Source organism: Diabrotica virgifera, chromosome 5 (genome assembly GCF_917563875.1).
Source record: "Diabrotica virgifera virgifera chromosome 5, PGI_DIABVI_V3a".
Classification (NCBI taxonomy): domain Eukaryota; kingdom Metazoa; phylum Arthropoda; class Insecta; order Coleoptera; family Chrysomelidae; genus Diabrotica; species Diabrotica virgifera.
In genome coordinates, this window is record NC_065447.1 from 164,984,793 (window position 1) to 165,010,207 (window position 25,415).

A 25,415-nucleotide genomic window follows, 5' to 3' on the forward strand; every position below is an offset into this window, starting at 1 on the left:
GTTTTTATTTACAAAAAATTGTACAGCTCTTACAAGAAAAGAGATATTCGAATAATTCAAAAAACAAAATTTTATTGATGCCTCCAGGATAATATGACAGGACTATGAAACAAAATCAGCCCTTCAATTTTTCCAAACATGAATTTTTTCAAGTTAGGAGAAAATACAACGCTTCCATTCACCCCCGTATAATGCCATCTAAGCGCAAAAATTTTTTGTTACCGAAATAATAACAAACGACACCAAAACATGTATCTATAAACTGATGCAAGAATCTTGGAAATCGGAGTACAAATAATAAAGTTATAAATTGTCAAACTTAATCAAACATTTGTAGTGGCGGAATTTTGTGCCGGTAAGTGTATTTAAGTAGAAAAATAACAATTTTATTAACGGATGCAAATTCTAAATCATTTTGAACGTGAATCCTAAAAATATTATTTGATTAAAGATCTAATTTTCGTAATAGCTTATTTTTTTAGAACAATTCATAATAGTTATTTATGATATAAGTGTTAAAAGTACACGTTTAAGGCACGCATGTGAAAGTTTGCAGAATGAGCGATAGCAAATTGTGCAATTCACATGAGTGCCTTAAAAATGTACTTTTTAACACGCATATCACACAATATTTTTTCTACAAACGTAATTACAGGACAATATCTACAAAAACTTTTACTTGAACTTGACTGACATTCCATTTTTATATTTTTTTGACATTACATCAAAATTGCCTATACGGTCAATACGAACTCCAGTGCCTTAAAATTTTTTTAAAGCACTAGTGCCTTAAAGTAGCATTTTTAACGCTCGTATGGAGTGATAAAAATTGCATTTTTAACACGGTTGTAGAAAAAGAAATTTTAGAACATTTTGGCGTGTAAAAAACAATATTTATTAATAATAAACTCTATTTTAGCGATTTATAAATAATAAATACATTATTATTTTTATATAAACTAAACGTTACAAACTTCTAAGAAAGAAATGTAGGTACCTATAATATTATAGCCTTATATATTATGTCATGATTCTTCTTCTTTTTTGTGCTTTAATTCGTCAAATTTTCAACATAGGCTTCTGCCAGTTTCCTCCATTCGCTTCTGTTTAGTGCTTTCTGTTTCCAGTGTGTTCCTCCTATCTTTCTAGTGTCATTTCCCCATCTCATCTGTCATCTGGGGTCGTCCCATGATACTGCACACAATTACCTTTTTTGTATGGTGATTTATTTATCCGATAGTATGCCGTTTATTTGTATAGTAGCTTATACATCAATCTTTTCTGCATCCAATCTGCCGGTTATTTCATTTTTTCGCAGAATATTTGACGAAAAATTAGTTGAGGGAGAATGGAGAAGATGAACGAACGAAGAAGTGTACCAACTGTATGCTAACCACCCGCGATATCAAAAATAGTGAGAAAACACAGACTAGACTGGCTCGGCCATCTAGAAAGAATGCAGGAGGGCAGACAAGTCAAGAATATTGGCTAGAGAGCAACTGAGGGCAAAAAAGAGAGGAAGACCAAGAAGGAAATGGAGAGATACAGTAATGGAAGACGTCAGTGAGATGGGAATCAAAGATTGGAAGCTCACAGTTAAGAACAAAAAACGATCGAAATTATCCATCCAGTAATGGGCCTAACAGTCCTGTTAACGCTATACATTATTACATACAGTATGGTGTAAATAAAAGGAATAAATTCGTTGTTTCGCAAACTGGCTACTTTAAGGAAAAATCCAGAAACAGATAGATTTTTTTGGAATATATTTATCATACTAGTGAAGTTATCCATCTGACCGATGATTTTTTTTAATGAGACTAAGGGTCGTGTGATAGTTCATTTGAAAGGGTATTAAATTCTCTATTCGTATATAATATCACAAGAGAGAAAATTTTGCCGGGAATATTTTCGACTGGTATGAAAGTTTGTTGCCTGGCAATTTTCGCGAATTAAATTTTGACTTAAATCACGAGACGTCAGTCGAGTGATTTTGTCAAAATTTCATAAGCGAAAATTACCAAAAGGCAACGAACTTGAATGAAACCAGGAGAAAATTTTGCCGGCAAATAATTTTCTCTCGAATGATATTCGACAAGACTATTTCACGAGACAATTAATGCACCATAGCAACGAAATATAATCTTTACTTATTTGTTATTACCAGACACTTTCGTGACGGATCTGTCATAATTTTGTCGCTGAGAAATCACGTCGCTAAGGAGTTGCGTCAGTAGGAAACGATGCGTTGCTATGCCGTTTTATCAGTTAAAAACAGTCTAGTGAAATAGTCAGTAATATAAACAGTAACATAATTATTTATACAGGGTAGCCATTTTTTTAAATAAATTAATTGACAAAACAGAAGAACGTATGCAATTTATTTAATTCAAAATACATTTTACTGCTGTCAGATATCAGAAAAAATGTTTATTTCACAAATGAACATTGCTTTTCGCTGAAATTAAATGTTCAAACTTTCAAGAGGCAGGTGGCTGGCGGGAGCTGGCTTAAACATTGAATTAAGTGAAAAGTAATGTTTATTTGTGAAATGTATTTTAGATTAAATAAATTACATACATACATTCTTCTTTATTTTTGCCAATTAATTTAGTTACAAATTTTTTTGAATACCCTGTATAAATAAGGTTAATGTTTATATCACTGAATAGAGAATTGAATATAATTTCAAATTAGTTATCACACGACCCCTATTCTGATTTAAAAAAAATCATCTATTACTTAATCACTCCCAGATATAGGATAGATAGGATTTCTTTTTTTTTTGGGTTACACTGGCTATTGACATTTGCTCCCAAATATTTTATGAGCGTTCTCTATTATTTTTTGTCCCTTGGCATACAAATGTACGTTTATTGGTGTCTTTGAGAATACATACAGAATTTTAGTTTGGGAAACGTTTAAGTGTAAACCAAACATTTCGCTATGACGAACTATCGCATTTATTATATTTATAATAAGTTGTAATAATAGAATTAGTCCAAGTAATGAAGCTTACAATAGGACAAAACCTCGCAATTTTTACAGAATGGATCGATTTGCATGAAAATTTGAGAATAAGTAGTGGATAGTCCAAGGATCAAAATCTATATGATGCCGAAAGGCGCTTTTACCATGGGGGTGGTTGCCACCCCATCTGGGGGGTGGAAATTTTTTATTATATTTTGACCTCAAAAGTTGGTAAAAAACATTCATTCTAAGCAAAAAACGTTATATATATTTTTGTGATAAAATTAATAGTTTTCGATTTATTCGCTATCGAAAGTGTTAGTTTTATATCGAAAAAAATCAATGTTTTTAATAAGTTTTCTGCTAACAACTCCAAAAGTTTTCGTTTTATCAAAACAACTTAACAAAAATGTACCTTTTGAAAAATAAACAAAACTGTTTTCTTTTTAATTTTCTTTAAGACAAATAGTAATCGAGCTATACATTATATATGTTAGTTCTTCTTCGTCAAATGCTAAATATTGTAGTTTCAAAGTCAAAAGACGTAAAAACTATGCATTTTTCGAGGATAACTTGTTGAAACTAATTTAAAGTATTTAAAAATATCTATCTGCTGAAATAGAAAAAAAGTCTCTAGCTCAAAAATTAAGTGACTTATAATGAAAAGAATCAGTCCCATTTTTTCAGCGAAAAAGTGATCGGAAGCAACCGCCCTAATCACCACCCTAATTAAAATTAGTCATTGACCTTATTTGGTCTTCTTTATTTATGTATTATTAATAGGTCCTAGAAGTTTGACCGACCTAGAATGATTGGTTTAAAAAAAAAATGGAGTTAAAAGCGAATAACGAATTTTTGTAGTTTGGAAAAAAATGGATTTTTCTTCAGAGTAGAAAGATTAGCATCAGAGACACGAAAAAATGTTTAATAATGAAATTGTAGCTTATTTAATTCCAAAGAGCCTGGTTTGCAAAAAATTTTTCTACGGCAATACCTAATTGAAATATATTTTTTTGAAAAAAAAAAGGAGAAATCCAATTGGAAGCATAATAATGTAAGTTAGCGGTGTTTTTCGTCATTGGCCTTATTTATTCTTCTTTATTTATGTGTTATTAATAGATTCTAGAAGTTTGAGTGGCTTAAAATGATTAGTTTTTAAAAAATTAGAGTTAAAAGCGAATAACGAATTTTTGTAGTTTGGTAAAAATGCCATTTTCTTCAGAATAGAAAGATTAGCATCAGAAATACGAAAAAATGTTTCAAGATGAAATTTTAGGTTATTTAATTCCCAAGAACTTGGTTTGAAAAAATTTTTTCTACGGCAAAAATTGAGTGAATCGTAAATGAGTACAATTGGTAAAACATTGATTTTTTCGATATAAAACTAAGACTTTCGATAGCGAATAAATCGAAAACTATCAATTTTATCAAACAAATGTATAGAAGATTTTTTGCTTAGAATGAACGTTTTTATTAAGTTTGGCGGCAAAAATGTAATAAAAAATTTCCACCCCCGAGATGGGGTGGCAACCATCCCCATGGTAAAAGCGCCTTTCAGCATCATATAGATTTTGATCCTTGGACTATCCACTACTTATTCTCATTTTCAAGCAAATCGATTCATTCTGTAAAAATTGCGAGGTGAAAAGCTTCGGTTCCTGGACTAAATATCTAATCAGAAACAAACCACAATAATGTTTGATACATGGTTAAATTACTCTAATCAATTTTATATTGCAATGGTATTTTTTAGATAAGATAATACTTTGTAAATTATACTTTTACTCAAATATATATTATGTATACATATTATTATTTATGCTGAGTTTATTACTAGTGCCGAGGTTAAAACAAAATTAAATCTTGATTTGTTTATATTTGCTCTTTTCGGAATTGATATTTTTTTTTCATTAAGTTAACCTTTTTATTGAAGTACATATAAATAAGTTATGTTTTCGAAAATAAAGATAAAATGTATATATTAACCTTGTTTATAATGCATGTTATGAGTTTTCTGTTTGTTATGGGATTTTCTTTTCACAAATCATAGTAGGCGCCAGAAATTTTTTCTGCGGGTCTTTCAGGTCATGGAATGTTGACGATGTAATTTGATAAAGATTTTTTGATATGTCTCATTGACGGTTAATAGGTCATAAAAGTAACTGTTTAATTGTGTATAATATAATAATACCATAAAATATATTAATAAAAGTTGCGAAATGTTAAGGATTTATTATAACTCCAATGTTTAATTGAACCGGTGAGATCTAAAAGGATAATATTCCATTTTTTGCCAAATTTAGTTAAGATAGCAGTTTTGCCCACTTGATTAAACTCTACAGACTTAGAGAACATTCCATCACACTAAATAGCTATTTTATGTGATGGAATCTTATCTCTCTTTGACTAAGTCTGTAGAGCTTGGTCAAGTGAACAGAGCTGCTATCTTAACTAAATTTTGCAGAAATGGAATATTATCCTTTTCACCGATTCAATTTTTATATCTTTAATATAATACACACACCATCACAAAATTCCGCCACTCAAAATTTTTGATTAAATTTGACATTTTATAACTTAATTATTTGTACTCCGATTTTCAAGATTCTTGCATCAGTTTGTGGATACATGTAATGGTATTGTGTGTTATTATCCGGGTAACAAAAAATTTTTGAAAGTCAAATTTTTACAACCTAATAAAAATATTTTTAAAAGATATTTAATTGAAAAACTTATTGGACCATTTTCCTGGTGACACCTCCATGGCTTCTAAAAATTGCAAGCCAGATGGACGCTGCAGTGAAGACAAGAGGGAATTCTAAAAGTTGCAATTCACAACCTCGTCTACAGCTTGGTAAATTCCAACGGAAAATGGACCTAGTTACTCTATAAGAGTAATACTAATAGAAAAATAAAAGTGTACCATTTTTATTCAGTTGCAATGCGAAGGCAATAAATTTTTGCTTAGATGGCATTATACGGGAGTGAATGGAAGCGTTGTATTTTCTCCTAAATTTAAAAAGTTCTGTGAAAAAATTGGAGGGCTGATTTTGTTTCTTACTGTTTTCGTATTATCATTGAGGTATCATTAAGATTTTGTTTTTTGAATTATTCGAATATCTCTTCTTTTCTAAGAGCTGTACAATTGTTTGTAAATAAAAACACTGATTGACTCATAAACATAAATATCTTAAATTGAGATTGGATTAATAAGATTAGAATGGCCCGCATGCAGCCCAGATCTCAATCATATTGAGAATTTGTGGGATGAATTAAAAATAGCTATTCGCCGTCATCCTAGATCTCCAGAAAATGTGGTACAGTTATGGCCTTGGTAGAGGTATACATATCGGGCTATTCCCCAGGCAAAGATAACACATATTTATTTATTCGATGCCAAAGAGATTGCGAGCAGTGGTTGTTGCGAGAGGTGGACATACCCTCTATTGATTTGTTTTGTTTTGTTGTTACATAATTTTGTTTTGTGTTGTTAATTTTAGTGCGTTTGATATTTTTAATTAAATAAGCATTCAAAGCAGTGGTTTTATTTACAGCTTTCACAAGAAAAAAGATATTTGGATAATTCAAAAAACAAAATCTTAGGGATACCTCCAAGATAGTACGAAAGAGGTATGAAACAAAATCAGCTTTCCAATTTTTCCACAGATCTTTTTAAACGTAGGAGAAAATACAACGCTTCCATTCACCCCCGTATAATGCAATTTAAGCAAAAAAAATTTGTTACCGGAATAATAACAAACAACATCAATACATGTACAGTAAAACCTCCGTTAACCGAAATAATTGGGGGGGAGGCCATTTCAGATAACAAGAATTTCGGTTAAAGATAACATTGTTTTTTGTATTCTTCTTATCAAATTACATAGTATTGGACAGATACAGGCTTTAGTTGTCACCTAAACTCTGCCATGTAAGGTCCTACCTACAAATTCCCAACCAATATGGTTGATGTCATGTGATACCAGGGGTTATTCTGGAAATATTTTTAACATCCTTTAAAATCGGATAATATAATGTAACCTCAACTGTTTAAAAACAACTCAAGGGTATTTACCGTATATTTTGGTGGCTTAAAGCATGTAAACCTGTGATAACACTGATGATGGAATATTGATTCCGAAAACGTTTTGTTGTGATATAGCCCTTTTTAGGGATTTTAAATATACCTTTTACAAGATAAGGTTTTTATTTTTTGTGATTTATGGTATACAGCCAGTTACAGGAAATTTTCCTTGTGATACATATTTTGTACTTGATAATAATAAAATTGTTAAAAAGTTGACTTTATATTAAACTTACCTAATATTTAGTAATTTTGAGTTATACGTTATCTTCGAACTAAGACATGCGAAGCAATTGGGCATTAAAAGCACAATATGTATGTAAACTCAGTGCGGAAAAGTAAAGCTTTCCAAACTAAAACGCGTGCGGAAAAGTAGACTTTTTGCACGCTCGTAGAAAAAATAATTATCCAAAGTATCGTCAATTTTTCCTTATAAACCTTTTGAATAACTTTTTTCAAAAAAATCTATTTTTTTACCGTGTTTTAGGTGCACAACTACCAAGTAATGTTATGTGTACAGGGTGTTTAATTAATAATTGTCCATATAGTAACTGGAGAAACCTTAGCACAAAATATGAAGATTTAACTTAAAACATTTAAAATATGGTTCCTTACTGAGTTACAGGGTGTTTTATCTAAAAATTTAAAAACTATTTTTGCTCAGCATTTTAAAACTTTTCGACGCATCCTTTTCATACTTGGCAAAAAGTGCGACTACTATACACCCTACTAAATTATGATAAACAAACGTTTCTAGCTACTACCAGAGGCGTACGACAGGGGATAGTGAATGGTTTACCCTTCTCAAATTCTACGCCACTGGAGGAATTACTATTTTAGTGCCATTTTTAGATTCTCCAATACCTTCTACGTAAATAATATACTCTTCATTAGTAACGATAAAGTCATTAGTTTTCGAGATATTTGAAGCTAAATATAAAACGGCACAGTTATTTTGATTAATTTATGATATGATTCATATGATTAAAATTTAAAAATTATTTGTATGTACCCAGTCTGCAGGGCCGGCGATAACGGGCCTGCAAGGGATGCACTGCAGGCGGGCGCCCCTGTTTGGGGGCGCCAGAATGAGCTTTTTCTGCTGGTGTTATACAAAATACTAAAATAGAAAAATTCATTTTTTAAATGTAGTTTAAATTCGTCATAATGTTAGTTTTGCATATCACACATGTAAAATATACAAAAATATGCAATGCCGCATAGAATTCTTATTTCCATGTATGCCATGTAATGTAGTAATATAGTTTATTGGTCAAAGATATCATATTTCAACCAAACAACGAGAGAATGCTTTGTTTATTTTCTTCCAATTTCTTGCAAGTTGTTAGTTGTATATCAGCAGTTATGAGAGGATGAATTATTTCTACATTTCTAGTAAAATAAACAAGATTTTGATACTGTTTTCTTGCCGCCTGTCTAATTTATTAAAGGGTATCAAGTCAAGTATTAATCTCATAAAAACATAATACTTAAAATAAACATTTTACATAAAATTTAGTTTAGAGCTCTTTATTATAGTATTATTTGTACTCTGCAATTAAAGTACCTATCTAGTGTTGCATTCACTTAATATAAAATTAAATTTGTTAAGTACTCAGTACTGTTATTAAATTACTGTTTTACATTACTTCGGAAGCATAATCTTGAGGTTTTAAAGTTATTATTTTTATTTAGTTCAGTAAAAATGGATTCAAAAAACAATTATCTGGGGCCTGGGGCACAAGTCGAACAAGAAAAGCCGAAAAAGAAGAAATGACAAAAAAAACAATCTTAATTCTCTTAGCCAATTTCTGAAAAAAGTTAAAGTGAAGTTCTTTTGTCAGATGATGGGCCGAATAAAACTGTAACCGAACTATATTTACCGGGGATATTTGCGGATAGCGGGACACCGACTTGAGTCGGTGCCTCGCTCTCGCTGTGTGGAACACACATTTTTAGGACACAAGTCCATAATCAAGTCATTAATAGGGAGAAAAGCTCTTCCAGCTACCCCTAAAATCAGGTAGGGCATCCAAGACAACATAAAGTAACACCCAGGGCACCTAAGGTAACGTTCAGAACAAAGCATCCTCATTCGTTACATGCTGCGGTGGGGAGGGATGGTGTTATATCTTGGGGGTCAGATAGGTACCACTCCAGGTTACGCAGTGTGACCGGTTTGATCTTCGGACATGTGGGTTTCACTCTCACTGTTCCATTAGAACACACATACTGTCCCCGAGGCGAGGGTTGTACGAGTATCTGTATGTATGTGTGTGTGTGAAGAGGGGGGCGCCTGTGCTATTTTTTGCAGGCGGGCACCTTATACTCTAGCGCCGGCACTGTACCCATTACTTTAAAACTATTTGGCGTATCCTTATCATACTTGGCAGAAATTATTACCAATTTATAAATTTTCGTATAAAACTTTGATAAAAAAACCAAGAATCATAATTCCTAAATATACAGAATCAAATCATTTAAATAATATTTTAGTAAAATCTATACTGAGCGACTTTGTGGATTATACAGTAATTTACACAGATGGTTCTAAAAATCAAACAGGAGTAGGATGTGCTATGTATGTGCAAAATACCCATCAACATAATAATTATAAATTATCTAGTATTAGTAGTATTTTTACAGCTGAGATTATAGCCATCGAAAAAGCTCTAGAATGGATCAAAGAGAATAATATTGAAAAAGCTGTGATAATAACAGACTCCAGATCTGCAATATATGCAATTCAGAACACTGATTTTAATTCATACAAATCAAAAATTTTATGTAATATAAAAAATAATTTGTCTAAACTGGAAGTAGTATTTATATGGGCAAAAGGGCATGCCGGTATACTGGGTAATGAGAAAGTGGATGAGTTGGCCAAAGATGCAATAAAAAATGGTGAGATCCTAACTCAGATCTTATCGACAGATGCAATAAATGACGTCAAAGATAGAATAAATAAAATATGGAAAAAACAATGGAAAAATATTTCAAGCATATCAAAAAATTTATATTTTTCTTTACATCAAGAACTTCCTCCGCCACCTGAATACATATTTAAGTATAACCTGCCAAAGCAAGATATTTCTACTATCGTCAGATTAAAAACTCGACACGGAAAATATGAGGCACATCTGCACAAATTAGGAATAGTTAATTCATCAGTCTGTTTTTGTGATAATGTTTCGATTAGAGATTTGAACCATATTTTCTTTGAATGCAAAATTAACGAGAGATATATAAATCAATTGTATTACAATTTACGACAAACACAAGTTAATTTTCCAATTAGTATAGAATATCTACTAAGTTGTAATAAAATGGAAATGTTTAAATTACTCATAAACTACTTGAAAGAAACAAATATAGTCATTTGAGTCAGATAGGTGGGAATATAACAAAACTAATAAATTGAGGTAAAAATAAAATAAAAATCTGTGGCTAACGGACCCGCATCCAAGCCATTTTCACACACACACACACACACACACACACACACACACACACACACACACACACACACACACACACACACACACACACACACACACACACACACACACACACACACACACACACACACACACACACACACACACACACACACACACACACACACACACACACACACACACACACACACACACACACACACACACACACACACACACACACACACACACACACACACACACACACACACACACACACACACACACACACACACACACACACACACACACACACACACACACACACACACACACACACACACACACACACACACACACACACACACACACACACACACACACACACACACACACACACACACACACACACACACACACACACACACACACACACACACACACACACACACACACACACACACACACACACACACACACACACACACACACACACACACACACACACACACACACACACACACACACACACACACACACACACACACACACACACACACACACACACACACACACACACACACACACACACACACACACACACACACACACACACACACACACACACACACACACACACACACACACACACACACACACACACACACACACACACACACACACACACACACACACACACACACACACACACACACACACACACACACACACACACACACACACACACACACACACACACACACACACACACACACACACACACACACACACACACACACACACACACACACACACACACACACACACGCACACGCACACGCACACGCACACTTGGCAGAAAGTGTAGGTACTGTGTACACCCTACTAAATTAAGATAAATAAACATCTCTAGCTACTACCAGAGGCGTACGACAGGGGATAGTGGCTAGTTGACCCTTCCCAAATTCTACGCCACTGACGAAATTGCTATTTTAGTGTAAATTTTTGATTTTCCAATACTTTTTATGTAAATAATTTACTCTTCATTCGTAACGATTTGTAAAATGATTAGTTTTCGAGATATTTGAAATTAAAAATGAAGCGACACAGTACATTAATCAAAATAACCGTGTCGTTCCATTTTTAACTTCAAAGATCTCGAAAACTAATGACTTTATCGTTACGAATGAAGAGTATATTATTTTCATAGAAAGTATTGGAGAATCCAAAAATTTAACTAATATAGCAATTCCGCCAGAATTGTAAATTCCGTAGAATTTGGAAACGGTCAACCATTCACTTTCCCCGTCGTACGCCTCTGGTAATAGCCAGAAACGTTTGTTAAACATAATTTAGTAGTTTGTACAGTACATATACTTCCTGTCAGGTATGAAAAGGATACGTCGAATAGTTTTAAAATGCTGAGCAAAAATAGTTTTTAAATTTTTAGATAAAACACCCTGTAGCTCAGTAAGGAACCACATTTTATTTAAGTGTTTTAGGTTAAATCTTCGTATTTTGTGCTAAGGTTTTTTTAGTTACTATATGGACAATTATTTATGAAACACCCTGTATAATAATTGATAAAAAATTTCAATAAATATTATATAATTTATTATACAGTGATGAGCGCGCTGATTACCGGCAAAATAACTCAAAAGATGGAAAACATATTAAGTTGTGAGATAAAAAGAAATGACACTAGTGTAGGTGGGAAATTTAGCGAAAAAACCTATAAGTTTACATTATATTTATTGTTTCCCATTTTTAGACGTATCAGAGGAGTATGTCAACTAAAACTGTCACTGTCACAGTGGCAGTTGCCAAACTAGTCCGATACGTCTAAAGGTGAAAATAATAAATAGAATGTAAATTTATAGGTTTTTTCGCTAAATTTCCCACCTCGACTATACTAGTTTCATTTCTTTTTATCTCACAACTTAATATGTTTTCCATGTTTTGCGTTATTTTTCCGGCTAAAAAGTTTTTAAGGAAAAATTGACGATACTTTTGCATAATTATTTATTACTAATAAATGCATTTTTATTAACTTTTTTTTAAACCAATATGAAAGTTTAGCTCATGCTCTTTAATTTGACATGTGTGGAATGGTTGTAACATATTTTTTTTCTGACTTATGTTATTGCAAAAATAAGCTCTCTGGGATAAACAATTTGAATAAAATTTAAACGATTGAATGAATCGCTTTGAAATTTTTGTCACATATTAAGCACCAAAGAATCCTCATTTGACAAAAATTTCGAAGCTGTACACTAATTTTCACTGTTGTAACACTCTTGTAACACTGATGATTCTCTTGTTACAGAGCGAAAACGTTTTGTTTTTATATTTGTAGCCCTTTTAGGGGCTTTTTAAATTAATATACCTTTTACCAAGACGATTTTTTTAGTAAATTTAATAATGAAATAAAATTTTAACTTTAACACCCTGTATTTCGGTTATTATCAACTTTCGTACTAAAGTAAGTTAGCTTAACTTGACCTATTTTAACCTCAGTAATCCAAGGTTAAGATATGGCCATTCGTTACAAAACGCCCTGTAATAATGAAAACCTTGAGAATTAAATGTTTTAATAAACTAAAATTGTACATACATTATGATTGACAAACTGTGACACAATGATATGACAATGACATGAGAGAATGACATAATGACAACAATAATAATAATATTATGCAGAAAGGAACACCACATTCATCCACGCTGTTGGTTTCTGACATAATCTTGTAAATAGGTAGGAGACTTTCTTATTCGCTTTTGCAATGTCAGTTCTGGGGAAACTGAAGTTGAAGTAGTTGGACCGTCACCAGGAGCAGAAGAAGGTTGTTGAAGTTGACTATCTATGGTATTAATTTCTTCTACACTGTTCAATGGTTCCATGTTTTGATTTATCATGGGGGACTGGTTTTCTACATGTTTTTCATTATCTTCAATAGTTGCCTCATCTAATGCCAAAAGGGAAGTATTTCCTCTCGGAGCTAAGTGTCGGACCGATACTGTGGTTTCATTTCCATTTGGTAATCTGACATGTGCATAATCTGAATTTGCTTCTAGGAGTTGGACTTCTTCCACCAGAGGTTCATATTTCGAATTTCTAACATGTTTCTTGATGATGTAATCGTCTTTATTTCTATCAGCAGACACTGTTTGAAAATTGCAATCCTTACTTAAGTGTTTTAAGATTAGTAAATATTGATCAATTGACTCACCCACTTGTTGTTTTCGTGTGGATAAGGTGTGGCGGGCAAATATTTCACTCTTTTGTTTTATGTATAGTTTTTCTAAGGTAACAGTTTCATCAGTGTAGGTGGTACATTAACTTATAGCTTCATATACTACACTACAGGATTTGCATAATTCACCAATAAATTCAGTTTATCTTTGTCTTCAGATACATTAGCTGATTCTAGAAAGTTTTGAATGAAAAGTTCTCTTCCAGTGTGTAGTGTGTCCAGAGTTGTGTTGCATTTGTTGAATTGGAATCGATGTCCAGTCGATCAGGCTTGAGTAGTTTATCCATTATTGGATAAATTTTAGTTTATTAAATTGTAATAATGAAAACCTTGAGAATTAAAGGTTTTAATAAACTAAAATTGTACATACATTATGACTGACAAACTGTGACATAGTGATATGACAATGACATGAGAGAATGACATAATGACAACAATAATAATAATATTATGCAGAAAGTAACACTACACGCCCTATATAATTACGTTTAAATTCATGTTTTTCTTAATTATGTCCATATGTCGTCTACAAACACCTTTATTTACAAAAAAATATCACAAGGAAAAATTCCTGTAACTGGCTGTATACCAAAAATTACAAAAAATAAAACCTTATCTTGTAAAAGGTATATTTATAGTCCAGAAAGCCACTGCGCATCCGCTAGGAAAAATATTCTAATTCGGATCTTTTGCACAATCTTACTCAAAAAGGACCCCTTTTAACAAATGTGCATGTTGCCAGGACCAAAAGTTGGTCAAAAATTTTTTAAACGTTTTTTTTTGTTTTTTTTCCTAAAATTATTTTTTTTGCATAGAACAAATTTTTTTTAGGTTTTTTGGATCATTCTAAACAGAAAAGGTCTTTAGTGACTTTTCTCTAAAGTTGATAGTTTTTGACATATAAGCGATTAAAAATTGAAAAAGTGCGAAATCGGCCATTTTTAACCCTCAAAAACTATGTGAAAAACTGAAAATTTGAATGTTGCCAAGGTAGGTAGATATTCTTTAAACATCGATTGATTAAAATCCCGAAGAGTTTTTTGCAATACAATATTCAAAACTCCTTTGTTTTTTAATTGCTAATCAAGCGTGCGCGACACTATTTTCCACCGTTGCATGTGTATGCAGTATGGTGCAAATGAAAGAAATAAATTCGTTATTTCGTAAACCGGCGACTTTATGGAAAAGTCCCGAAGCAGGTCGATTTTTATTTTTAAGTTATGATATTGTGACATATATGGTATGCTAGTGACGTCATCCATCTGGGCGTGATGACGTAATCAATAATTTTTTAAATGAGAATAGGGGCCGTGCGCTAGCTCATTTGAAAGGTTCTTCAATTCTCTATTCCAGCGGTTCTCAATCTTTTTGTGTCATGTACCACCAAATACTTTTTATTATTTTTGGTACCACGTAACTGAAATATATATCTAACTAGGTGATCTAATTAACTATAATAGTGGTGCTGATTTTTGCTGTTTTTGCGTTTTGTGTACCACCTCAAAAAATGAAATGTACCACTGGGGTACATGTACCACAGATTGAGAACCGCTGCTCTATTCAGTAATATAAACATGTACATAATTATTTATACAGGGTGTCAAATAATTTAATTTTTTTGTCAATTTGCCAAATGATTTAATTTAATAAAAATTTTTTGGACACCCTGTATAAATAATTATGTACATGTTTATATTACTGAATAGAGAATTGAAGAACCTTTCAAATGAGCCATCACATGACCCGTATTCTCATTTAAAAAAATCGTCGATTACGTCATCACGCCCAGATGGATGACGTCACTAGTATACTATATATGCCACAATATCATAACTTAAAAATAAAAACCGACCTGTTTTGGGATTTTTCCTTAAAGTCACCGGTTTACGAAATAACGAATTTATTCCTTTCATTTTCACCATACTGTATACACATGCAACGGTGGAAAATAGTGTCGCGCACGCTTGATTGGCAATTAAAAAACAAAGAGGTTTTTGATATTGTATTGCAAAAAACTCTTCGGGATTTCATCAATCGATGTTTAAAGAATATTTACCTATCTTGGCAACATTCAAATTTTCAGTTTTTCACATAGTTTTTGAGGGTTAAAAATGGCCGAATTCGCAATTTTTCAATTTTTAATCGCTTATATGTCAAAAACTGTCAACTTTAGAAAAAAGTCACTAAAGACCTTTTCTGTTTGGAATGATCCAAAAAACCTAAAAAAAATCTGTTCCATGCAAAAAAAATAATTTTAGGAAAAAAAACAAAAAAAAAAACGTTTTAAAAATTTTTGACCAACTTTTGGTCCTGGCAACATGCAAAGTTAAAAGGTGTCCTTTTTGAGTAAGATTATGCAAAAAATCCGAATTAGAATGTTTTTCCTAGCGGATGCGCAGTGGCTTTCTGGACTATTAAAATCCCTAAAAAGGGCTATATCACAACAAAACGTTTTCGGAATCAATAACACTGGTGATGGAATATTGATTCCGAAATCGTTTTGTTGTGATATAGCCCTTTTTAGTGATTTTAAATATACCTTTTACGATATAAGGTTTTTATTTTTTTTACAAAAAAAGGTTTCTCAAAGCGACTAATTAACAATTCATTTTAGGTCTTCCTTCTCAATATGGACTCTACGCCGGATTCATGGGTTGTTTCATGTACTTTGTTATCGGTAGCTGCAAAGACATCAATATTGGACCTACGGCAATTATGGCACTAATGATACAGCCCTACGTAACTGCCTTGGGAGTTGCAGGAGGGATTTTGATAACATTCCTGTCGGGTTGTCTTATCTTCCTATGTGGACTTTTTAATTTAGGTAAGTGTATGAATATCAGATCTCCAAAAAAAAACAGACAATTTCAACTTCCATAAGAAACTTAAATATGCCTCCTAGATATACTTAAAAACGCAGCCGGAATATTTTGCGACCACGAACAACAGTGCAAAGAAATGGAGGGATACAGCAGTAACTTTTTTAACGATGCATACTACATGTGACAACCAACGGCGTAACCAAGATCATCCTAAGGGGGTGGGTTACAACTACTGGTGGGTTTCTAGGGGGTATGGAATACAGCCAATTTAAGCTCAATGTACATCCCAATTGAAGGGGGGTTGTAACTCCCCTGCATACGCCACTGGTGACAACCAGTTAGACAGAGGTCCTAGTATACTGAAATCAGAAGTCAGAAAAGAAATATAGCAAGCCAAAAATAATAAAGCACCTGCACCAGATCAAATCCCTGCTGAGCTACTTAAACTTTTGGAGGAGGAAAACATTACCTACATAATACTGTCACTGTTTATAACATTGCTAAAGAAAAGCAGGTCCACCAAATGCAGAGATTTTAGACTAAGCTGATGAGTCACACACTTGTACAAATACTCAGATACTTTTACGAATTATACAAAATCGAGTATTACTTCTGTGCGAAAGTAAAATGGGTAGCAAGTAATTTGGATTTAGAAATGGTGTAGGAACTAGAGAAGCACCATTTGGTAAGCATGTTTTCTTACAAAAAACTTTTCTATTGAATGCAGGCAGCAGGACTTGACCACTACGATATAAGACTGCTAAAATACTTATATGTATTACAATCAAGTAGCCTCCATCCAAGTTGGAGATAGTCGTACTGAAAAACTAAGCATCAAACGTGGAGTACGGCAGGGTTGTGTTTTGTCACCCAGTCTTTTTAATCTATACTCTGAAAAAAATCTTTAGGGAGGCTTTGGATGACAGACAAGAGAAAGCAAGACTAGGCGGAAAAATATTGAACAATATCATATACTCTGACGATACAGCCGTTCTTGTAGAAAATTTACAAGATCTTCAAACATTAGTAAATCTAGTCAGTAAAGCAAGTTATCGGAGAGGCCTAAAAAATCAACATTTCAAAGACAAAGAGGATGGCAGTTGGAAAGATTAATGTCGATCAACGTCTGCTTTCTTCTAATGGAGAGGAGATAGAACGTTTAAACCATTTTAAATACCTGGGCAGCTGGTTAAATGTAAATTGTGACTCTAATGAAGTGATAACCAGGATCGAAATAGCACGTAAAGCTTTTATGCCTTGGAAACTAGTTTTATGTAACACAAACCTATCGATACATATTTGTAAGGTCTTGAAATGTTATGTATGGTCTATATTATTATATGGTTGTGAGATATGGACGTTAAAAATCACAATTCTAAACAAATTAGAAGCATTCGGATTGTGGTGCTATCGACGGACCCTAAAGATATCGTAAATATAACATTTCCAATGAATATGTTCTTAAAATGATGAATTCAGGACGTCTGCTCATAAACATCATAATAAAGAAGAGAAACACAGAATACTTCGGCCATATAATTTGAGGACCTAAATACCCTCTACTTCGCCTTATAGGAAAATCGGAGGAAAAGAGATTGGTCAAAAAAAACTTTCACGACTGCGCAATATTAGACAATGGTGTGGTCCTTAGTGATGTTGAAAAAGTAACTATTCGTTACAAAGTACTCGTTAGATACTTACGAATACCGAAAGTAACGATTACTATACAGAGAGACAAATCGTTACTTTGATTACTCTGATTACTTCGTTACTTCGTACCAATCGTATCAGAGCGAGTAACGACTATTGTATCTACTTTGATTACTCTGATTACTTCGTTACAAAATACAAAATAACAAAAGTAATCATAGTAATCAAATAATTGTTATCCGTCACCGATCCCAGATCGGTGACGGTCGTTGTTATATCGGACATATACCTATACAAAATACCTACCTACTGAGAAATACGATTCTCGATATGATTACCGGTACTCAATTACAAAAGTAACAAAAGTAATCATAGTAATCAAAGTGACGAATACTGTAAATGATTACTTTATACAAAAGTAACGATTTGTAACGAATACTCGAAAGTATTGTACCACTCATTCCCTGCATCTAACCGCAAAATTCAAATTTTTGTTCATAATAAGTATTGCTTCATTAATGTATGCTTTTATTGGTTTCAGGTTTTATAGTTGAATTATTTTCATATCCAGTGATAGCAGGATTTACGACGGCAGCAGCTTTAAACATAGCATCTTCTCAAATAAAATCGCTTTTGGGAATTACTGGGAAATCAGATACATTCCTGACTGCTTGGATATCTGTTTTTGAAAACATCAAACAAACGAGACTGGCAGATTCCTTGATGGGATTATTCACTATTATATTCTTAGTGATGGCAAAGGTATGTATCATATCAAAATTATATTCTTTATTTTATTTATTGTTTTACTCCTCGAGTAAATGGTCTTACTCCTGGAGTAAGACAAGGAGACAATATTTCCCCTAAATTATTCACGGCAGCACCCGTGTTGAGCTGCCCCCCCCCCACTTGCAAAAATTAAAAAACAAATAGCCCTGATTTATGAGCTCTGATATTCCGTAAATCAAAAATTTTGAGCTCGTTCCACTGAGCAGGAATTTAATATTTTAGTGGGGGAGGGCTGAGTCAGCCCCCCCCCCACTACTTAAAAATAGGAATATTGAATCGATTTTTGCGGCAGAATTACGAGCTATTTATGAGCTCTTGAAATGATATAGTTTCGATTTTTGAGCTCATCCCCCTCACCCCCAAACAACCCTTTAATTGATTTAACTTAAGAGAAAAATGCTGATAAAACTTAAAATATATCGTATTGCGGATATAATTCCTATAGCTTATATATTCTAAGAACAAACTATTAAATCACGTGCATTTCGATTATTGAGCTACAACCCTTTCTCAAGAAAACTACCCCATCTCCCCGGCTTAAGAGAGAGTTGTACTTAAAATGCATTAAATTAATTATTTGGCGACTACATATCATTTAATAATCTATAAGCTCCCAAAATACGCGCATTTAGATCAGTAAATTGCAATTTATTTTGTATAGTGCAGTCACTGAAGGTGAAAATCAACGATTACCTTCAATTTCGGTGAACCTTCATCGATTTTCACAAAAATTGGTCAGTGGTTAGAGGATGCCTCAAGAAACAAAGGTGACATGGTGCCACCTTGCGCCTTTACCCTGAGGGTGGATACCGCCCCTTCTCGGGGGTGAAAATTATTTTATAAAAATAACTGCACAAATCAATAAAAGGACAAATTATAAGCAACATTTGTTATATAAAGTTATTAAAATAAGTCAATACTTTTTAAGTTATTAAAGATCAAAGATTTTAATTATTCGTGAAAAAATGCATGTTTTGAAGCGGTTTTTCGTAAATCACTGAAAAACTGTAAGTTTTTACAAAAAAGTTAATAGTAGTTTAATTCGTATAGCTTATATTCTAAGAATAAACTCTTAAATCACGCGCATTTCAACTATTGAGCTACAACCCCTTCGCAAGAAAACCATCCCATATTCCCGGCTTAAGAGAGAGTTGTACTTAAAGTAAAGTATTGTTGGAGTTATTATTTTAAATATGATTTAAAAAAAAATTAAAATTTTTCAAATTTTTGTAAATTATTTGCTTTTGATAATAACTCCAACAATACTCGATACACGTAAAAAATGATAGATAACAAAATATGAGTTTTTTTTATTAGCAAAGATTTTACTTGTCTTTTGATTTCTGTATGAATCAAAATAACGAAGATAGAAACGTTTAAGCCTAAATTTTACTACGATAACAATGTAACAGGAGCCCTTTACTATTATCCTAAAAAAATAAAGTATTTGAAATATTAAATGTAATACAGTTTCATAGCTCTTGAAATTACCTTTCAAATAGTTGAATGTGCCTGATATCATAAAAATTAACAGAGTTATTAAAAAAATCATTTTTTTGGAAAAATTTTTGGAGTATAAATTTTGATGCTATCAACTTTTTCTGGATCTCATTTGATAGGTATTTCTAAGTACTTTGACAAGTATTTAGTAAGTTTTGCATAAAATGCATCTCTTTCCCGTTATTTAAGCTTGAATCCTTAGATTTGAATAGTCGCAGAAACAATATACATTTATTTACCTATAACTTACTTTAAATTAACATTATTTTTAAGTAAGCAACTTATTATATTTTTTATTAGCTTCAATTTTAGTGATGAAAACTTTTTTGTAAAAACTTACAGTTTTTGAGTCATTTATGAAAAATCGCTTTAAAGCGTGCATTTCCTTTCACAAAAATTAAAATATTTGATCATTAATAACTCAAAAAGTATTGATTTATTTTAATAACATTATATAACAAATTTTGCTTAGAATTTGTCCCTCTCTCGATTTGTGGGGTTATTTTTAATAAAGTAATTTTAACCCCCGAGAAGGGCTGACATATACCCCAGGCTAAAAACGCAAGTTGCTATTGTTAATTTTGTTTCTTGAGGTATCCTCTATCCGTTCACCAATTTTCGTGAAAATGAATGGAGATTTACCGAAATCGAAGGTCATAGTTGAATTTTACCTTCAGTGATTGCATTATAAAAAGAAAATTGCAATTAAATAATTGAGATGCGTATATTTTGCGAGCTCATAAATTATTAAACGATATGTAGTCACCAAATAATTAGTTTAAATTTTTTTAAGTACAACTCTCTCTTAAGCCGGGAATATGGGATGGTTTTCTTGCGAAGGGGTTGTAGCTCAATAGTCGAAATGCGCGTGATTTAAGAGTTTATTCTTAGGTATACGAATTAAACTACTACTAACTTTTTTTGTAAAAACTTACAGTTTTTCAGTGATTTACGAAAAACCGCTTCAAAACATGCATTTTTTTTTCACGAATAATTAAAATCTTTGATCTTTAATAACTTAAAAAGTATTGCCTTATTTTAATAACGTTATATAACAAATGTTGCTTATAATTTGTCCTTTTATTGATTTGTGCAGTTATTTTTTATAAAATAATTTTCACCCCCGAGAAGGGGAGGTATCCACCCTCGGGGTAAAGGCGCAAGGTGGCACCATGTCACCTTTGTTTCTTGAGGTATCCTCTAACCACTGACCAATTTTCGTGAGAATCGATGAAGGTTCATCGAAATTGAAGGTAATCGTTGATTTTTACCTTCAGTGACTGCACTATACAAAATAAATTGCAATTTCATAATCTCTGAGCTCATAAATTATTAAATGATATGTAGTTGCCAAATAATTAATTTAATGTCTTTTAAGTACAACTCTCTTAAACCGGGAAGATGGGGTAGTTTTCTTGCGAAGGGGTTGTAGCTCAATAATCTAAATGCACGTGATTTAATAGTTTATTCTTAGAATATATAAGCTGTAGGAATTATATCCGCAATACGATATATTTTAAGTTTTCTCAACATTTTTCTCTTTAGTTAAATCAATTAAAGGGTTGTTTGGGGGTAAAGGGGATGAGCTCAAAAATCGAAACTATATCATACTCAGCCCCCCTCCCCCTCCCCCACTAAAATATTAAATTCCTGCTCAGTGGAACGAGCTCAAAATTTTTAATTTGCGGGATATGAGAGCTCATAAATAGCTCATAAATCAGGGCTGTTTTTTAATTTTTGCAAGTGGGGGGTGGCAGCTCAACACGGGTCACGGCAGCTGTAGAGTCAATATTTAAGAACACTCAGTAGCAAGATATGGGCATCAATATAGATGGAGAGAGATTTTAATCATGTGAGGTTTGCGGATGATGTTGTACCTATTAATCGCAGATAACTTACAGGATATATAGTTTCTATGATACATTCGCTTAAAACTCTGTCTGAGAGAGCAGGATTAAAAATGAACTTTCTTTGAGAAAGCTAAACTTATGACAATTTTTGTAATGAGTGGAAATATAACTATTGCCAATAATACCATTCAACAAACAGACACTTACAAATTTCTGGGAGACCAGATCAAAATAAGTAGAGACAATCAAACACATGAAATACAGAGGCGAATAGGCCTTACATGGGCAGCATTTGGCAAACTAAGGCAGATTCTAAAAAGTTCAATTCCCATGTGTCTCAAGCGAAAGGTTTATAACCAATGTGTTTTGCCTGTACAAATTTATAGAGCAGAGAGTTTAACACTGACGCAAAAATCCGCGAATAAACTCAGAGTTACACAACCAGCCATGGAACGTGCAATACTGAACGTGAGCCTTCGAGACCACATAATAAACCAACAAATCAGGCACAGATCATTAGTTCAAGACGTCATCGAAAGAGCTACGACGCCTAAGTGGAACTGGGCAGGGCACTTAGCTAGAACACAAGATGGACGGTGGACACGACGAATCATGGAATAGACTAGATGGACCGATGACATAAAAAGAGTATCAGGAAACTGGCTACAAGCGGCCCAGTGTAGAGAACACTGGAAAGAACTGAGGGAGGCCTATGTCCAGCAGTCGATGCGATTGGCTGATTGATGATGATGATTTTATTTATTATCATCATCTTTTTCTTTTCCTCTATTCCTAAGTGTGGTAGAGTTTGGTAATTAAGTAATTCATACGTTTACATCTTGAAGCATATCAGCTACCAGCATTAGCCTCCTTCACAATGTTTGGTCTTCTAACTATCTCCAACCAGTTCTTTTTTGCATTCCTACTTTACTCTATTTATTAAGTATGCTCTCTCCATTTTAAATGTTGGTTTGTCGTATTTTACTGAATATTTTCAGTTGTATTAAAATTGTTCTATACTTCTTGCATTTATTACTTTTCTAAGACTATCTGGCAATATTACCATAAAACTGAATACTTGGACATGAAATGGACAATGATACAATAATAATTGGTGCTAGATAATCAGTTCCACTTTTCTACGTTGTGTATCTTTAGCTTGAAAAGGTCATCTCAAAATAAATTATTTGTAGCAGTTTATTCAACTGCACATCTACCCTTAGAGATTCTGTAGTAAAAAATATGAACTTGAATGTAAAGCATGACAAATTCGAACGATGAAATAATATTGTAGTAAACGACCAATAGAGAATGAAAGGAGGAGATATAATAAAAGCGGAGATATAATAAAAATGCGGATGAAAGCATGGATATCCATGAAAGAATCACTGTTTTCTGAAATAATCCGTTCTTTGAGAAAACTAGTCACTACTAAAAAATTAATAATAGGGCTTTTCATCGACTCTCATTTGTTTCGAGCTTCTTTCATGTGTTGTATAATCTGTATATATAGTCTTTTTACTATAAAAGCAAGATTACGTAGGTCAACATTTTTGACGTAAGAGTAGTGTCAAAACATTAGAATGTGACTTTTCATACTTTTGCATCATACTACATAATACAAATTTGTATATTATATCTATTATAAAAAAATGTTATGTCTTCTAGGAAATCAGAAGATTTGGATCATTAAAAAGGCGATCCGATTGGTCAAGAAGAAGAAATATCTTTGGAATATCCATTTTTATGTTTTCGTTGGCAAGTAATGCCCTTGTGGTCATTTTCTGCAGTGTGCTTGCCTACATATACAAGCAAAATGGAGAAACGCCCTTCAAACTTACAGGTAGGATGACTAGGAAATATTTTAATAATATTATATACAGAGTGTCCCAAAAGTAGTGGAACGGTCGAATATCTCGCGAACTAAACATCGGATCAAAAAACTGAAAAATACGTGTTCAATCATTTTCAAAAATCTATCCAATGACACCAAACACCAACCCCCACTACACCCCCTGGAGATGGGGTGGAGGGTAACTTTAAAATCTCAAATGGAAACCCCTAGGTTTTCTTGCAGATTTGGATTCGTTACGTAAAAGTAAGCAACTTTTATTCAAGACATTTTTTCGAACTGTGGATAGGTGGCGCTATAATTGAGAAAAACGATTTATCCTGATACCATAGGTAAATTATAGAAACGGTCTAATATCTCGAGAAATACACTTCCAAATGAGAAACCAAAAAAAAGGTTTGTAATACTTTTCGAAAACCTATCGAATAACGCTAAACATGACCCTCTAACCCACCCCCTGGAGGTGGGGTGGGGGGTAACATTAAAATCTTAAATAGCAACCCCCACTTTTTATTACAGATTCGGATTCGTCATGAAAAACTAAGCAACATTTATTCGAAACATTTTTTAGAATTGTTGATAGATGGCGCTTTAATTGGAAAATACGATTTATTAGCGCCATCTATCAGCAATTTTAAAAAATGTTTCGAATAAATGTAGCTTAATTTTTCATGACGAATTCGAATCTGCAATAAAAAGTGGGGGTTGCTATTTAAGATTTTAAATTTACCCCCACCCCGTCTCCAGGGGGTGGGTTGGAGGGTAATTTTTGGTGTTTATCGATAGGTTTTCGAAAAATATTAAAAACGTGTTTTTTTGGTTTCTCATTTGGAAGTGTATTTCTTGAGATATTAGACCGTTTCTATAATTTACCTATGGTATCAGGATAAATCGTTTTTCCCAATTATAGCGCCATCTATCCACAGTTCGAAAAGTGTCTTGAATAAAAGTTGCTTACTTTTACGTAACGAATCCAAATCTGCAAGAAAATCTAGGGGTTTCTATTTGAGATTTTAAAGTTACCCCCCACCCCACCTCCAGGAGGTGTAGTGGGGGTTGGTATTTTGTGTCATTGGATAGATTTTTGAAAATGATTGAACACGTATTTTTCAGTTTTTCGATCCGATGTTTAGTTCGCGAAATATTCGACCGTTCCACTACTTTTGGGACACCCTATATAAATATTATTTTAATATTTTAATATTTT

General features: G+C 32.9%; 1 protein-coding gene across 3 annotated transcripts in view; it reads left to right on the forward strand.

Annotated features, from left to right (window-relative positions):
• Positions 1-25,415, forward strand: part of LOC114341169 (sodium-independent sulfate anion transporter) — a 127,092-nt gene that overhangs the window by 48,878 nt on the left and 52,799 nt on the right. For all 3 annotated transcript variants that reach the window (XM_028291953.2, XM_028291974.2, XM_050651654.1), the window contains exons 3-5: positions 16,360-16,569; positions 18,759-18,979; positions 24,025-24,199. In XM_028291953.2, the coding sequence (XP_028147754.2) occupies positions 16,360-16,569; positions 18,759-18,979; positions 24,025-24,199 (606 nt within the window). The remainder of the gene's footprint in view (positions 1-16,359; positions 16,570-18,758; positions 18,980-24,024; positions 24,200-25,415) is intronic.